The following is an 18558-nucleotide window of genomic DNA, read 5'->3' as shown; positions in this document are numbered from 1 at the left end:
TACATGAATTTTTCCTAGATTGTGAGATTTAAAATTGAAACTATAGGATAAGAGACAACCTGTATTTTATTCTAAACAAAGACGTGTTTGAAACACAAGAAAGAATAGAGAAAAATATATAATGAAAGAGAAACAAAAGGAAAAGAAATCAGGGTAGAAAACGAAGTCTTAGGAGGTAAAGAAAGCTAACTTGTCCTTTCTATAATTAGTTTTAAAATTATGGTTATATTTATTTTGATTATGAATTGGTTTCATAAATAAATTTGGAGATTTGATGTTTAATTGTTAGGTTTGGAACAACGGCTAAGTTATAGGTTTGAAAAGCAAATGATGGAATTGTTTTTATATATAGTAATATATATATAAAAAAAAAAAAAAATATATATATATATATATATATATATATATATATATATATATACACACGTGTGTGTGTTCTATTTTTTACTATGATCGCATTTTATGAGTGAGCAAATAATAATTAATTGAAATAGTTACCAAATAGCGAGAAAAATAAAATAATTATTATTTAAATATATAATTTTTGTATTGTATAATTTTTTTTTAATAAAAAATATAATTATAATGTAAAAATATTAACTAGTTATTTTCTTCTCTTAGTAATGTTTATCAACAAATTTATTCATATTTTTCTTTAATCGTTAAAGTAATAGTATTCTCTAATTACTAAATTTGTTTAGGCACCATGTTATTAATGTAAAAGGCTAAAAGATTTTACTATACTATTTCAGGTTTACCAAGTCATTAATGTTAAAATATTAAAGATTTTACATATGGCTAATCTCTATAAAAAAAGCCCAATTGATCATTCATCATCTTCAATGAAACGTTCTATCCTAATCACTTTATTTTTGGAGTACTCAAACTCGATATTTTAATTCAGAGAAACAAACTAAAATTCACTCAAACCAAAAATATACCAGTGTTGCTAATTACATAATTTAACTGAACAGTTTCAACTATAGTTGGAATTGTGACCAAATGAACAAGTAAAACATTCTTTAAAAAAATGGCATTTATAACCATCATACGAAAAACTGCACAAAACCAAACATAGATCCATATAAAGTAAACAACTTTAACTAGGGGTGGGCAAACTGCATTGTTTGCACTGTACTATAAACCAATTATAGTTAACTATTAAATAGTTCAAAAAAACTGAACTGAACTAAAAAATAATTCAAAAGAACTGAATTGAACTATTTTTTAGTTTAGTTAACTGCAATACAATTCAGTAAATTGTTTTATAATTTACAGTTTAATTAACTATTTATTGTGCTGGGCATAATTACCCTAATTGTACTAAACTATATCTATACTATAAAAACTAAACTATTTTTATTAAAAACTGAACTATACTCACCATTCAATTTTAAAAAAATTGGATTTTTCTATTGGCAGTTAACTATGGTAAACCATACAATAGTAACCAAAATAAACTGCAATTCGTATTGGCATCCCAAACATACAGAAACTGCATATTTTTTTTTATCTTAAAACTATTTCAGAATAAGTTTGAAAAATTTATTTAAATTCTTAACTTAAATAAAATTTAATTGCATTGATTACATTAAAAAAAATTGATAAGAAAAACCTTGGTCAAAATCTATTCATTTATAAATTTCAACAGCATAATAATTTTTAGTAAAAATAAAAATAATAATAAACGAGTATGATATATAATTATGAAAAGTAGAATATACAAATATAAATTAATACAAATAACTAAGTTACATATTTTATGAGAAAAAATAATTCATAACAATTTATAAATAGTATTAAATGTGTTTTTTCTTTTTTTTTTATCTTAAAACTATTTTAGAATAAGTTTGAAAAGTTTACTTAAATTCTTAACTTAAATAAAATTTAATTGCATAGATTACATTAAAAAAAATTGATAAGAAAAATCTTAGTCAAAATCTATCCATTAAATTTCAATAGTATAATAATTTTTAGTAAAAATAATAATAAACGAATGTGATATATAATTATGAAAATTAGGATATAAAAATATAAATTAATATAAATAACTAAAGTTACATGAGAAAAAAATAATTTATACCAATTTGTAAATAGTATTAAATATATATTTTTCTTAAAACTATTTCGGAACAAGTTTGAAAAGTTTATCAAAATTCTTAAAGTATTATTTTTTAAAACTAATACTTAAACTTTTTCTTTTAGAAATTTAATTTAGGATATTTGTTTATTTAAAATCACTTTTCAATAAGTTATTTGATAAATAAATAGTACGTTTTCATTATGTTTGGGTGAAGCAGTAATTTGTTTTAATCAAGTTGTATTTTTTTACTGTTTTAAAATAGTTAACTAAGTTAACTGAACTACCAATAGAAAAGTTCAGTTTTTTTAAATTGAACTACAAAATAGTATAATTCAGTTTTTAATAAAATCAGTTCAGTTTTTATAATATAATATAGTATAGATAATCTATAGTTTAGTACAGTTAGGATAATCATGCCCAGCCCTAACTTTAACTATGTCGCCCTTTAAAATCTTCATCTTTATTCTTTCCCAGCTACCATCCAAGCATTAAAAACTATACATTATTCAGAGGTAATGCATCATCCTATACAAAATAAAGTTATCCTAAATCTAACCACATTTATATACAAAGAGAATAGGCCTAAAAGTGGAAACTTACTTAGCAACATGATTCTCCTTTACTTTAACTCATGATCTTTAAGCTTATAAACATTGTCAATATAATCTTCTGTTTCCCACAGGAAGGATCCAAATGCAATAGCCTCCAAGACTAGCCTCCTCAGACTAGAAAATGAAGTTACAATAACATCATCATGCTTAGACAAACCAGATTTCCCATTTCCAAAAAGTGCATTACTATGACTCTCTACCAACTGCAGAGCTTCCTTAGATCTCAGTTTTGCACACCTCTGAAATGAGCCAGGGTGAAAGCTCATAACATAACATTTTATATCCTCAATTCCCTCTTCCTTCCTGATCAAATCATGCCACACAGATTGCATGTCATTCTTGTTGCCAAGCATCACATCTTTTGACCCGAATTGATACATGTCCTGAAATGAAGGGCAAGATTTCTGACCCGGATGAAGACCATGGTTAGATGAAGAAAGACTTTGCTCTAGGGTGTACCTCAATGAAACTGACTTCAGAAAGTAACCATATAATATGGAGGCAACATAAACTCGAGCAAGCCAGCTATGTCGAATTGGAGTGGTTTCCCAACTTTCCCTCACACTAGGATTTGATTTCAAGCCTGTGACAGTGCTGACATGTTGCCTTATGATATCCAAAACTTCCATGCTGTGAATAGACTCCAGATCCCAATCCTTAGAAGGCAATATCTCTAGCCTTCCATTGTATAAGCAACTAGAAAGCTTTGGAACCAAATGGACCCTGATTTCAGAAAACTTGTATAGAATCAGCAAATACATTACATCTGATATAGCAACCATACACTCATCCTCCTTCACTTTTGCAATCCTCCTGGAATTCAGAAACATTTAAGTCAATACATTCCACAAGTACCACTAGTATTTGTAGTGTTATGCATTTTTCACTTTTACATATGCACAAAGGTCTAATATGTTCAGTTTGCATTGCAACAGATGATTCTAAATCAATAACATTAACTTTAGACAACCAAGTTTTGTGAGGCATCGGTTAAGGTTAAAATTCTTAAAACCAGGTTGTTTTGCACCAAACACAAGGAAATGACACATATATTCAGCAAAGAGCAGTTACAGTTTCTAAATATCAGGCTATTGGATCTCCAAAGTAACACAATTACGGTAGGTTAATGCAGATAAACTTGGCACCCCCAGAAATAATGTACAAGGAAATTAACGAACTGGAAACAAAAATGGAAAAACCTCTCAATCTCGGCTTTTCAAAGAGTAACAATTTGATAAATGCTGATCAGACTGCAGAGAGTTGGCATCAAACATAATGGATAACACCAATCCTATACAGAATAATGTTGTTATCTATGGTAAGATCAAACAAATAACCACAGAGCTGGATGTATCATTGATCATAAAATGCGAAAAATGTCCACATTTCCAGCCGCCTTGCACTCTTCTAATATTAAATAAAAGAAAGAAAAGAGAAAAACAACATGAGCAGAATCAAGACATCTTTGAAAAGCTCCTTTCAAGTTCTCAAATAACAGTGAACAAAATGACCAACAGACAATCCTCCTGGTATGATGGATCTTGTAAAAGAAAACAAATGTTGTATGATTGCTGAAAATCCACTAGTGTAAGACTTCGTAACAATAAATATATTTCATATGGAGGACTGGAAGGAGTAAACCGACTCTTTATTCTTACAATTTACATCAAGGCATTTAAATCAAAAACTGTGAATATAGTTTTTCATTCAATAAAACATTTTAATAGTATAAATAATCCAGTGTATGGTTATCTCCTCAGCTCTACATTGAAAAGTTGTTTGCACCTTAATGACTATCAATGTTTATTGAAGAAGAATATCATTAAAACAAGTCAATACTGTCAGAATTTCTAACATCCGATTCAATACAGGTTCATCCCATTTGCTTCTGGTTTATGGGTACTTCTCATATTGACCTTTCTCCTGATTTAATTATGCATTGTGCAAGCTCACGCACTGTTGAACCCTTATTTTTTTTACCTTGCCAGCACTTTTCTATGAAACATTACGTTTGATCTTGATTAGTATCTTGGTATTTGATAAAGGTTTCGCAGGTTGCCCTCTTGATTCTTATCTAGTTCTTATTTTGATTAGGAAAATTTCATCCACTCAAGTTGAAAATTGTCTCTTTCATATATAATCAATTTTCTTCCTATAAAAAAGAAAGGAACAAGAGGCGTATTAAAGGTAACTACAAAACAAACTATACCAAGTTTTTCACTGTTTAGAAAGTTCGCCCTCCTCTTACATTAACCATCGCTAGCCTTTACCAGTTTAGAGTGAAATACAACACAACCTTCTCCTTCCTCAAATGTGAGGTTTTTTAATATAATAAGGTTCAGTCTCACATAAAAAGTTGCTTCATTATTGTTTCCAAATAAACTGAAACAGATCTTTTTCAAGCCACATCATATAACAACAAAAACTAAAAGAAGAATAGATGGAAGTTTCTACCATATAGTCTAAGATCACTGTATTTCCTTCATACTGTAGTAGGGAGTGAAAATTTTAGGGATTCAAAGGAACAAAAAATGCATGAGAAAACCTCCACAGAATTTTCAGCCCCAATGGCTAAAATTTAATCAAATATACACACGAAAAATATAATTTAATGTTCACAAAATTTTACCATAAATAAAAGTCTGTGATTCAGTAATTGTGTAAAATGAATTTTTTTAAGTGTTCAAATTAAATTAAACACAGTAAATTACAGCACAAATTAAAAAACTTTAACTATTTAAATTAAACTAAAAATCATAAATTAGAAGCAATCAAATGCATACATGCACGTGTACTCTAATTAACATGAAGACAATGTTAGGGAATCAAGCAGAGCTAAAAATTCCAATAACCAACAAGGGATAATTGGAATTGGAGAGAAACCTGTGAAGCAGGGCTTCATCAGAGTTCTGACTGATAACCATGCGAGCAATAGCAGAATCTCTATCCTCACTCAACATCTTCAACTCTTCCTTGGCAGCAACGTGGAACATTTGGCGGCGATTCTGCAACACGCCACCGAGGAACTTCCCCACGAGAGAGTTTGGCTCAAGGGGAGCGTTGAGGCTGCTGAACTCGCAGTGTCTCCTTCCCGCACTGGCCCTCACCGTCAACCCTTTCGGAAACGATCTCAACTGGGTTTTGAACGAAGCTGATGATGATGGTGGTGGCTGTGAAGGAGTGAGCATGGTCCTAAGGTGGAGGTGGTGGTTGTTGGAGACACTTTTTTCCATTTTGTTGAAGACCCAAAGAAAAAAATTGGATCTTTTGTCTTCTTTTTTTATCTGGGTGTGGTTAGAGAAGATGGAGCAATGAAAGGTTGGTTTGAGAAGTGTGATGAGTGAAGTGGTATGTTGCAGAGTAACAGAATCCTGAAAGGAAGATTTTGGCTGGTAAAAGGATAGGGTTTGTTTGACACTTTTGTGGAATGAAAGGATTTCAGTTATGATGAATGAATGTTGTAGATAAAGTTGGTCGTATAAATAATAGGGATAAGTGATAGATAACATGAGATTGAAATGCAGAAATTGAAATTCAGGTCAAATTGCATTACAAGATTCAAGTCAAATAAAATATATTTAAGGTCTAATAATATATTATTAATATAACTAGGAAAATGTTTAAAGTTCATCTCATTTAATTGAAGGAAATAAAATAAAAATATATATGAAATATAGAAGAGAAGTAAATATAGAATAATAATAATAATAATAAAATCTTTTATTACCAAAGAAATTATATTTGAACCTAGTGTTATAATAGGCATACATATATATTTAAAAGAGACGTCATAGAGAGATGGTTTCTATTACTGTACATTTTTCGTATTATTTTTATTATAATTAACATAACATGTACTGGATGAAAAGTATAAATATGTAAGCATTTTGCTTTCTCTTCCAATTTATAAGTTTGTACTTTTAATAAAATTTTAACAATAAAAAAAACCGACTTAACAGCAACTTTTAATTAATAATAAAGCCTTTCCTATTTGGAGATAAAAAAATGTTATGATTTGTTACTTATGGTACTTAATTTTGACTTTAAAACATTGTTTATATTATCTTTTAAAAGGCTTGTTATTTTGTAGATAATAAATGTGTTTGAATAATTTTTTTCATATCCATTTAAATACTAATTTGAATTATGAATGGATGATATTTGAAAAGACTAATGTCTGTAATTCTTCAATTAGAAAAGTAGGAGTACTCACTCATTGCAACTATTCCTATATTTATTTATTTTGATAAAAAAGAATTTAAAACTTTATTCGTGATCAAAATCTGAAAATGAAAGAATCATAGAAAAGTGGATATGAGAATAGCTAGTATAGTTGTTTGATGGTATGCACATATTTTGACATTGATGAGTGGTATTGTAAAGTAACGTGGACACGTAAGGTGGGTTTTAATGTAAAATAATTGTTCATTGTTGAAAAAGATAATCTCAAGAGAGACGAATGAGATGAAAAGAACAAAATAGAAAAGAAAAGAAGCCGGCCGAAGAAACAACAACCCATCTTCATAATTCTGACAAATATAACAGATAATTTCTTTTTTTAAGGTTCATTTTGTGTTTTTTTTCCTCTTTTATTGCTGAAACTTTGGCCAAACAAACTCACAAATCATTTAGGGATGTGTCCATTTTCAATAATAGATTAGATAAGAATAGCTTTCTAAGTTCAGATAAGATTGAATAGTACATCCAACTGTATATAGCTCTTATTATAAATTGTATTTTATTAAAGATATATTCAAATGATATAGTATCAGAACTTATTAATACTAAAAACAAAAATGATATATTTTATAAGTTTTCAACATCTAAAAATAAAATACATCTTAATATTCAACAATACCTAATAATAATTTTTCTAAAAATAATAATGTTTTTGGAAAAAATTAAAAGTGTCTTATTTTTTATTTTTAAGAAAAAATAAAAAAGTATCAAATTGAAAATGAAGAACAATTTTGAACTAATTTTTTACTAATTATATCTTTCTGTTTTAGTTTTTTTTCATTATATATATATATATATAAGACAATTTAAATTATATTTAAGAGAGAGTAAACACAGAAGATTAAGCCAATGAAATGTATATTTCAACTGGTGTATATATAATCATTTAGTATACAAAATAAAATTTATTTTATCATATTTTTGTATGTTACATATTAATGTAAACAACATATAATTTGATTTAAATTTAAAGTAATAACTCAATTATATCAATAATATTTTTACCCAAAAAAATAGTGTTGATCATATAATGTAAAACAAAAGAGTTGACTTGCTGGATATTAAGTGTCAGTTAGAAGATGGATTTACATAAAATTCGTCCAGACTCAAGACTGTATGAATACAAAAAAAAAATATATAAGCATAATATAAGAAATTGAATTAGTATTCTATTTGGAATTACATAGTATTTATAACTCAAGACTGTATGAATACAAAAAAAATATAATCAGTATAAGAAATTGAATTAGTATTCTATTTGGAATTACATAGTATTTATAAGTCTATTTTAACTGAATATGACATGTATCAATAAAAAAAATCTTTATTATATTATATTTTATTTAATTCCTTATTTATTATAATATATATATATTATATATATGATATTTCTTAAATTAAGAAATTGCAACATTGGTATAATATTATTTCATTATAATATTATTTCATTATCTACTAATTGTTATTTGATGATATTATTTATGATTGAATATTATTATAGGTATTGTATAATTTACTAGTGATAGGTAATAATAATATTTTAGAAATAATAGTTGTTTGAATTGGAATATCGGCAAAGATATATAATTGATTTAGAAGGTGAGACTATCATTTGTCTATGGATTCTCATTATTCTCTTATTTATTAATACATTTTAGGTAAGAACCTAGGAGAAAAAATATTAAATTTGGTAGGTGTTTTAAAATAATAAGATAAAATATTATAAAATTTAAAAATAAGTTGATTAAATAAATAAAATTTCTTAAATTTGTCTCATTATCTTAAATACTCATATTTTCTTTAAAACAATATTTTCTTTAACTCTCTATCACCATTTCTTTAAGAGTTCTAACTCCTCGATCATTTGTTCAACGATTAGGAGGTGTCTAGACAATTATTATCACAAGGTCTACTTATATATTCGATCAATTTCTAGTTTAGAAAGAGTAAGTTTTGAATTTTTTTTCTCTTTCGTTCTTAGTTTGAAATCATGCATTGTAATCATTTATCGCATGTGATTCATGATCTCTTTTCCTAATTCTTGGTCAATCTAAGGTCCTAAGGACTCTTTTTGTGTTCAATTTGGTGTTTCTTAGTTTGTAGAATTTCCTTGTGTTTCAAGCAATAGGTAAGGCGTTCTTAGAGTTTGACAGTTTCTTATGAGGTAAGGGAAGCTAGATTTTTCTCCAATTGATGTTTGTGGTGTAAGTTTGGTGTTTCTATGTGTGTTAAATTGATTTAGTTTGATTTCTGTTTTTATGCTAGTGTTAACTCATTTAAATGGGTGTATTTGAGTATTTGATGATGAAATTCTGATGTGAGATATCTTGGGTGATGTTTTGGAATATGTTCTATTACTGATTGAATTGTATGTTGTAAAGTTTATGAAATAAGGAGTTGAAAGTCTAGGAGTTTTGGTAGTTAAAATGAAGGTTTTAATATCTATTTTCGTGAGATAGTGTTTGGAGGAAGAAATATGGTATTTCAGGTCTGGCTATATGTTATTTGAGGTTTGTTAGCACCATGAATTGGTATAAATCTAATAGGAAAATTGGTATGGGTCAATGTGATGGTTTTAAAAGCCTTTAAGTTCAAATAGAGGGAGTTTTGACATGTGAATTTTGATACAAGAGTTAGGAAAATCAGAAGTTTGAGGGTTAGTTATTTGATCATTTAGAACTCGTTTTGATGTTGAAATTGAAGAAATCTAATGCAAGAGTGTTCGGTGGTTGATAAGTGGAGTTTAGCTTGGTTTGGAAACTAGTTTTGGGGGGTTTGGAAACTAGTTTTTGGGGGTTTGGACTATGAGATTTTGAATTTTGGGTTATGTGTCTAAATGGTCATTTTGGAGGGTGTTGATAAGTCATTTGTGACTTGTTGGAGTCCCTAAGTTGTTTAAAAATAGCTATAAATTATGGAACTCGATTTAGGTCTCTAAAGTGAGGTTTTGGTAAATTTTGGATTGAAATCTTATGGTCAATCAATTTAAAACGAGTTTAGGTTGGTTTAGATATTTTTAGTTAGGTCAATTTTAGTTTAGAATACAATCTATGAGTATTAGAAGGTGGAAAAGATTCATAAAATAGGTCATGAGTGGTTGAGGGGTGCAAATTCTACAATTTCGGTGTTGCAGAATTATATAGACTTGTTGAGTGAGTGTGGCCATTGAGCGAGCAAAACCCACTATTTTTGTATTCGCATAACGAGCTTGGGCGTTGAGCGACCAGTCCAGAACATGTTTTGATTATTTTTTCCTTTTTTTTTTTTCTGATAACTTTGAACTATGATTGGACTTTGAGGATCGTGTAAAAGCATCTATTGTATTGTATGATGGTTTATTCTTGAGGTTATGAATGTATTTGAAGTATGGTTGAAAAGAGCTTCTAAGGTGAAATTATTGGTTGGTGGTTTCAACTATCGTTACTATGAATGCAGGGAGCTCAGTCTTAGGGGTTATCTTAAAACTCTAATGGTCTTTCATTCTCAAGTAGAGAAGATTGACACATGTAGTGAGAGTAGTTAGAGGTCTTAGTCTAGGTGCTTTCAGTATGTCCTATGAAGCGGTAGAGACTAACCTTGTGAGAGTAGTAGGGTGAAATCTACTAGTAATGACTTTGCAAAGCATAGAGGCCACCACAAGTGCACAATCCACCATAGTTCGACACTCATTCTAAGTCCAGACAATCCAGTCTAGGTCATTGCATGTTAAGATGTTTGGTTTGATTTATATTACACTTGATTCATGTATGAAATGTTTTAAGTTTATAATGATTTGTTTTTGCATCTAGCTTACCCTTTTGTTTGTGATTGTTTGTATGTTTCCTTGATTCTTTTCTCTATTATGATCATTTGGTGGGTGTGAGCAGAGGGTGATGAGGTTTCCCTAGAGCAGGCTTTAGATGAAAGGACTGTAGATGTTTAGTTTCTCTTTTAGACTTGTTCTTGTTCATAGTTTTGGTTTTACTTGGTTTGTATTTATATATATATATATATATATATATATATATATATATATATATATATATATATAAAGTTTCTTTCATGGTTACTTAGATAACTGTAATAACTTTATAGTTCTTGTCTTTGTCAATTGTTCTTGTTTTTATTAAAAATTGTGATGACCATTTTATAGTATTTTGAGGATGCATAGTTTGTTTTAGAAGTTTTTGTAGATAGTTTTGTTTAATTTTATGTGTATATAAAGTTTTAAATTTATGGATAATTTAGATGACTGTAAATCGTGTTTTATAATCTTTTCTCTAACTTATCTTTTATATTAAACTTTTAATGACCATTATATAATTTTATGCTATATTTTAAGATGTTACATTACTCATAAATCTTAACAAAAACTAAATTTAAATTGAATTTCATCAGCTTTTAATAGGAATGGTTAAAAACTAATAATATATCATAAATGTGTTCAAGTAATTAAAGAATTTTATTAAATAGAAAATATGTTTATTGTACTAATCCTATTGCTCACCATCACCAGTTGTCATCCTTACCAAGGGATATACTATGAGTACTTAATAAATTTTAATTGTATCTTTCATCGCCAAAAAAAATTTTATACGTGTTTGATCCATACTTGCAAGCAAACATTTACTCAAGAATAAATCAAGTTACAAATCAAATTGGTAAACCGTTTGAAACAATTCTCAATAATTGCACGTTTTATAAGATTAAATATCAATAACTTAGAATTAAGTGAATTCAATTTAATATATAAAATAAAATTAAAACTAAGAAAAAATTAAAAATAGAAAAAAAAAATTAAAACAAAACATATTTATATCATCTAGAGCAAGGGTCAACCTCACAATTATGTTTCTCACTTGTTCCTATAAAAACCATGTTGAACATCAAGTTAGAGATAATATAGGTTATATTTATAAAGCTCTAACAAATCAAACAACTTAAACCATTAGAGATATTTAGCTTTTCTATGTTATATGATAATGAGTGTTATATGATAATGAGTTGATATAATGAAATGGACCATCTAGTGTTATCAATTGTTTTGAATTAAAATGAAAGATAATGCTTCACAAAAGAAAATAACAATGTGAAAAATATAAAATTTACTTTTGAAAATAATTTGGACAAAATGTCAACACTTATATGTGTATAAATTCTATAAAAAGAAATACTAAGAGTTTGGAATTCATTTCCAAAATTAGGAGATTAAATCTCAAGATTCTCATCTATTTGTAACAAGAAATCAAATATATGAATTAATTGTGCTATTATGTCCTTCTAATTCTGAATGTTACCTATCATGTACCACAATATATAACTAGTGCCGTCAAAATGGGTTGAAACCCGTGAGCCAATCCGACTTACCACGGGTTTGAACCAGGTTGGGTTGGAAAAAAATGCAAATTTTTTTATGCGAGCCAATTTTGACCCGGCTCACACGGGTTGAATCCGTGGTGGGTCGAGTTGGCTCACCAATCCACCTATTTTTTTAATTAAATTAAATTAATTATTCAAATCCTATTTTTTTATTGAAATCAAATTAATTAAATTAATTATTCAAAATGCACAACCTTTACTTAGCAATAGAGCATTTCGCGTTGCTGTCTTTCCAAAAGTTCCCCTTTGCAAATAAAACCCTAATATTATAGATTGGATAATATTATAGATGGAGATAAAGAAGAAGATGTTTCAAGAGAGGATAATACTGTGGATTTATCCATTCAGGACTCCAATTTAATAGATGAATAATATTATAGATTGGATAATTCAGGAATATATCATTTGTTTTATCTTGTTTTTAGACCTATCTACATGCATGACAATTTTTATCTTGTGCTATATATTTTTGTTAACGTCTATATGTAGTTTCTTGTATGTCTCACTAAATTAAATTGGCAAAATTTTACGCTTGATAGTTTAGAATATATATAACAATATATTTCTTTTGTTTCATTTTCTTTTATATCAATTGGTTCAATTATTATTGTTTCAATTTGATCGATCAAAGTAACATGTTATAAGAATATGAGAAGAAGGTGAAAAAAAAAAGTTAATTAAGTGAGCCAATGAGCCAACCTATTTAATCCACCAACCTGTGGTGGGTCGGGTCGGGTTCGAACTTTTTTGGCTCGCTAATAAATGAGCCGGGTTGGATTGACTTACTAAATGGTCAACCTGTGGTGGGTCGGGTCGGGTTGAGTCGGGCTGGGTTACCCATTTTGACAGCTCTATATATAACCGTATATAAGCTTCTCAATTCTAGTTCTTAACCTAATGAACAAACTTATATTAGGTCAAAATTATACTATATTTCTCAAAATAAATAAATATATACATAAATATTTAAATATTATATTTTCTTTGTTTGGAATCATGAGGTATAAGACTTGTATAAATTATTTCAACAGATTCTCGGTTGAATTTCATCAAGTTGATTGGATAATGCAACAAGTTTCAACAAATTATTCCAACAAATCCAATCAACTTATATCAATTTCACAAAAAAAAAAGATATGAGAGACAACACACAGAAATATTGACCACAGTACCATCCAAGGTGGATAATAATGTGGCATGATCTACATAATCACCACATTCAAGGTATTCATTTAGTTGATAATGACCATTTGTATGCCACCACATTATACATGCAATGATACACTAACTATATTATTTGTTACATATCTCTTCCGTAACTAATATGACATTGATGTAAGTTGACTTTCTAACACATTTTATGATATGGTTTTTATCTCAATTTTTTCATGTTTCTTACCCCAACCTTATTGTTAGCATGTTAATATCTATACTAACCCTAATCACAAACGTTATTAATTCCCACAATCACAAACCTTATTCATTTCCATATTTTTCAAATATATTATTTGCTTATAATGTTTAAAAAATGAAGTACTATGTTTTAATATTTTAGGTTTAATTAATAACTTGGTTTTAGACTTTTGATTTGTTTTGGTTCTTTTGATTAATTTTTACTGAATTGAATCCAATTTTTGGTAATTAGTATTAATTTGATTCCTTCCGTTAAATTAGTATTAATACCGTTTAGAAGATAATCATAAGTGTGAGTCAAATAAAAGATTTAATTAATAATTCGTCTTTATTATAATTTTTTACTCGAGTCCATATATTTTTTTATATTTTTCTTACATAGAAATAATGTGACTCTTCTTTTGTCAAGATTTTCCTCTACGTATCCTAAAAAATATCTTGAATAAAAAATAAACAATCTTGGTGAGATTGTGCGTAAAAAAAAGTTGAAGAGAAAGATGAAGATTTGAACTTACATGTGGTAATAAAAATAATTAGTAACTCTTTTATTATATTGATATGGAATCACTTTCAAATGTTAATATTAATTTAACATAAAAATTGCATTGATTTTAATTAAAAAAATTGAATTTAAAAAAAATATAGTAACTAAAATGTACAGAAACCAAAATATTAATTAATTTTTTAAATATCAACTAGTATGTGTTACTTTTCTTATAATTTACTTTTCATTAAATCACTTCATATAATTTACTTTTCATTAAATCACTTCATATGTTATAATATTTTTATATACAAAATAAAAAATAAAATACAATAATTTTTTAAATAAAATCGCAAATGATATAACAAATTATAATAAAAAAATAAAAAAAATACAAAATTTCAAGTACAACTTCAATTTTAATCAAACAATATTCAAGTCGCGCTGTCAATACACAATTCTAGCTTAAGCTCCAATCAAATTGAAGTTATAACAAGTTTAATAAACCTTAATAAAAGAAAATAACAAAAATTAAAATTAAGAATAATCCAATCACACGACAATTTTAATTATATAAAAATCATAATTAATTTGTTAGTCCAATATGACTTCACTAAAAGTCTTAAATCATGACATACAGTAATAATTTGGTTACATTAAAATCGTGTCATACGTACACAATATCCCCATAAACATAAACATAATATTCAAAAAGACGTGCTGATTTGATTTGTTATATTGTTATAAACATAGCACCACAACCTATTTTGCCTCAAACTTCACCAACTTAATTTATTTTATCAATATGCGGTTCAATAACAAATATTTAGATACTTAGATATCATACAAAAAACTAAACAATAAAATTAAATAATATACGCAACCTCTAAATAGTTTGAAAATATTCTGAGATTTTGTAGAATCAATCTAATAAAATTTAATAACTGAATTGATTAAATTTATATTGTATAAAAACAAATTAATAGCTTATATCCAAAACAACATAAACAAATACCCCACAAAAGAAGAGCATCGTTACCTTTACTAATGGACCTACCTTGTAGGGCTGTTTTGGAGCCGTTACTAATAAACCAAAAAAAGACAATATATTTCAAATCATCCCCATAAAAATAATGTTTCAAATTACTATGACATAAAATTATTAAAGTACTAACCAATAGAAATATTGCACTTTCTTCAGGACTTTTTTTATAGTTCTTGCAAAGAATGATGTCATATAATGAATACCCAATTTTGGCATAGAACTATTACATAAAATGAATGATTGTTGAGCAAAGAAATAGAAACACTGAACCTTACTATGGGAGCATGACTACAAATAATGTCCATCCATTGTGGGAATGATAACAGTGTTACATAAAATGGTTTATCCAACCATCCATTCAAAATCATTCACCAATGTAAGTTCCTCCTCATATAGGAGGAACACGCATTCATGAAATGAAAGCAACAAAAAAGGTGTCAAAACAAATAAATCATTGTATGATTGAGTCATGAAAACCCCATTTGCGTTATTTGTTTGTTTTCTCCTCCTTCAAAGTGTCACACTTGGGAACTTGCAAGATCCATAACCTACAATAACTCATCATAAGAAAATGAATTAGCGTGAAGAAAAATCATCAAAACCTGATTTAAATTAAAAAAAAATCACATTTACTTGACAAAACCAATTACCCCAGAGCACTATTTTATTCTCATGGTGCTAAAATTAATTAGAAATCAAATAATGAAAAGAAACAAAGATTATCATTATGTCGAAAATTGGGAAATTGATTTTTAACTTACTTGGATCCTTTGCTGTTTGTGTGGCAAGGCCATTGAAGTAACAAGTTGCACCAACCTTCTTAAACTGCGCCCAATAAGCACTAAACGCGTAGCTCGCATGCCAGAAAACCGAATCGGGTTTAAAGCACTTCCCTCTGGGTTGGATTGGGTCGCACGTCCCATTCCCCTGCGAGCACGCGTACGAGAGCGCCTCCCCCACCGCCGTCGCGTTATCCCGGGGCGCCACCACGCACCATATTTTCCCCTTAAACTTCTCGTTGTTCTCCGGCGCCGGAAGCGGCCGAAAGTCAGACTCCGGCGTCCGTCCCGACAAATCAATATCGAAAACCCTGGACCCGTTTGGGTGCAGCAACCCGAAGTGGCGCTCCGTGCCCGGACCCGATTTCTGGTTTTCATTAAACAGAGCGAACAAAAAAGACGGAAGAAGCGAACCCGGTCGAGCCGGAGTCCCGACCCGCGGTTTTCTCGTAACCTTTTTTATGAAATTTCGGTTGTAAGTGGCAGCGTTGTAAACATTAGCTCCAATCTGGTCAAGGTCCCCGCCATTGGGCCAACCCGTTTCCGCTACAAAGATCCGAATGCCCGGAAAGCCAAGTTTTTCCATTGCGAAATAAACCGCGTCTACCATCTGGTCGAAAAGGTTGGTGTAAACCAAACCCGAACCCGGATCCGTCACCGTAAGATTCTTGGATTCAAATAGCGCGTAATCGAGGTTTATATTAACCGGATCAGAGGACCACGCGAAGAAAGGGTAAACATCTAAGAAGAAAAAGGATTTGGTTTGGTTGAGGAACTTCAACATGGGTTTCATGATGGGAAGAGCTATGTCTTCACGAAACGAACCGTTTGAGGGAGGAAAAGAGGTTTGGAGCACGTCCATGGCGGAGGAGGTTCCGACCTTCACTTTGCGGATCCCGAGGGATTTGAGGGCGTGTTTGATGCGGCGCATGGCGGGGACGAGGTGGCGCCACGTGCCGTTGGTGGTGCTGCTGATGATTTCGTTCCCGACGAGGATGTAACGGATGCGGGTCTTGGGGAGGAAGGCTGCGACGTTCGACGACACCCATTTGTCGGCGAGGGTTTGGTTGGAGGAGATGTTGGAGATGAGCTCGTTGGGCACCATGACGGAGACTTGGAGGCGAGTGTGCCGAAGCGCGTGGAGGATCGTTTGGTTGGCGTCGTAGAGCTTCACGCGCTTGGCGTGAAGGGATGTTAGGAGGGAGACTGATTCTCGCGGCGGCGGGAGGTTGTCGCCGAGCTGGCCGTAGCATATTCCGGGTTGGGGGGAGAACGTTGCAGCTGTGAAGAAAAATAAAAATCAGAAAGATTGCATTTTGAAAGAAGATCGTGTATGCAAAGGAAGCAGAAATATTGGGGTTGCTTACTTGAAATGGTGAACAGTGAAATGGAAGATAGTAACAGTGGAATGAGAAGAAGCATAGCCATTTTTGTTTTGGCTATGGTTCTCTTTCAGGGTTTGGAAAAAGGAGACTTATATTTTGTGTTGTGTGCTTCTCTCCACCTGGAACGACGCGTGTGAGAGTCTGAAGAAGCTAAAATAACCACAAAAGAAACAATGTTGTTTGTTGGTGAGGGAAGAAGCCAAAGGTTTTTCTGGGGAAGGTAAAATGGAAGCTGTATTGCACAGAGAGGATATAATAGATGGAATGAATGCTTGAAATTGGTGAAATTGTGTGGGAAGACTAGCTTTGGTATGGGGTTTAAGAAAGGAGACAGGGATCATTAATAGGTTGAAGAATTGCAACCACTATATGAAAATGGGGGAATAATTATCTTTTTCTCACTTACTATTTCTCTCTGCAAAAGTGCTATTATGTTAATAATAGAATTGTGATTTACATAATTACTATGGAGAATCTAGTGAAAAGAGTGGGGACCATGTTGTTGTTTAGCATTGGATAGAGAGAATGATCGTATGTTTCTCTTAATTGTTGATTTATTTATGGGTGAGCTGATGTTTCTAGGAAGAAGAGGAAAAGTGGGTGATAGTGAGTCTGAATAAACGTCTCAGAGTACGTACATGTGCCAGAAAGAGAAGCTAGCCGTTTGAGTGATAAAGCAGTATCTTGTGTGAGTACAACCATTGGTTAAAACAGTGTTATAATATCTATAAATGAAAAATTAAAAGTAAAAATTACATCACAATAATATGTTTAAATTTATAATAACATAATTGAACTAATAATAATGCATACTAAAAATGTTTTTAATTAATGTACTTAAAACCATTTTTATTACTACACTTGGAGAAAAAAAAAAGAAAAAAAAGCAAAAAGTTGTTGGTGTGAAAAGATAACTAAAAAGCCATTGATGCCCAACAGACAGATAATGCTTTTTCCTTTCCTTTACCATGGACTACAGACACCGACAATGCTACAATGAAGGTTAGAACTCTGTTTTTCTATAATTTCTCTTTTATTTTTACACATCCAAATATCTGAAATAAGGTATATAAGGGAGAATTATATTATTTTTGGTTATGATACAAGTTTTAATTACATTTTTAGTTTGTTACTATAAATTGTGTAATTTTGATCCTTCAA

The 18558-nt window shown here is 29.9% G+C and overlaps 2 protein-coding genes across 2 annotated transcripts; both read right to left on the bottom strand.

Annotated features, from left to right (window-relative positions):
• Positions 1-2521: 2521 nt before the first annotated feature.
• LOC124829470 (UV-B-induced protein At3g17800, chloroplastic-like) lies at positions 2522-6148 on the bottom strand. The gene is made up of 2 exons (XM_047302988.2): positions 5578-6148; positions 2522-3507 (listed from the first exon to the last, which is right to left on the bottom strand). Exons 1-2 carry the CDS (start codon positions 5925-5927, stop codon positions 2703-2705), a joined length of 1155 nt encoding a protein of 384 aa, XP_047158944.1. The 5' UTR covers positions 5928-6148; the 3' UTR covers positions 2522-2702.
• Positions 6149-15456: 9308 nt separating this feature from the next.
• LOC124829469 (putative glucan endo-1,3-beta-glucosidase A6) lies at positions 15457-18333 on the bottom strand. Its single transcript, XM_047302987.2, has 3 exons — positions 17380-18333; positions 15995-17293; positions 15457-15781 (listed from the first exon to the last, which is right to left on the bottom strand). The coding sequence occupies exons 1-3, from the start codon at positions 17438-17440 to the stop codon at positions 15744-15746; spliced, it is 1398 nt and encodes a 465-aa protein (XP_047158943.1). The 5' UTR covers positions 17441-18333; the 3' UTR covers positions 15457-15743.
• Positions 18334-18558: the final 225 nt, after the last annotated feature.

The sequence above is a fragment of the Vigna umbellata genome, chromosome 5 (genome assembly GCF_029865625.1).
Source record: "Vigna umbellata cultivar VRB3 chromosome 5, Vumbellata_1.0, whole genome shotgun sequence".
Taxonomy (NCBI): domain Eukaryota; kingdom Viridiplantae; phylum Streptophyta; class Magnoliopsida; order Fabales; family Fabaceae; genus Vigna; species Vigna umbellata.
Note: the sequence above shows the minus strand (reverse complement) of the source record. Positions and strands in the feature narration are given on the sequence as shown.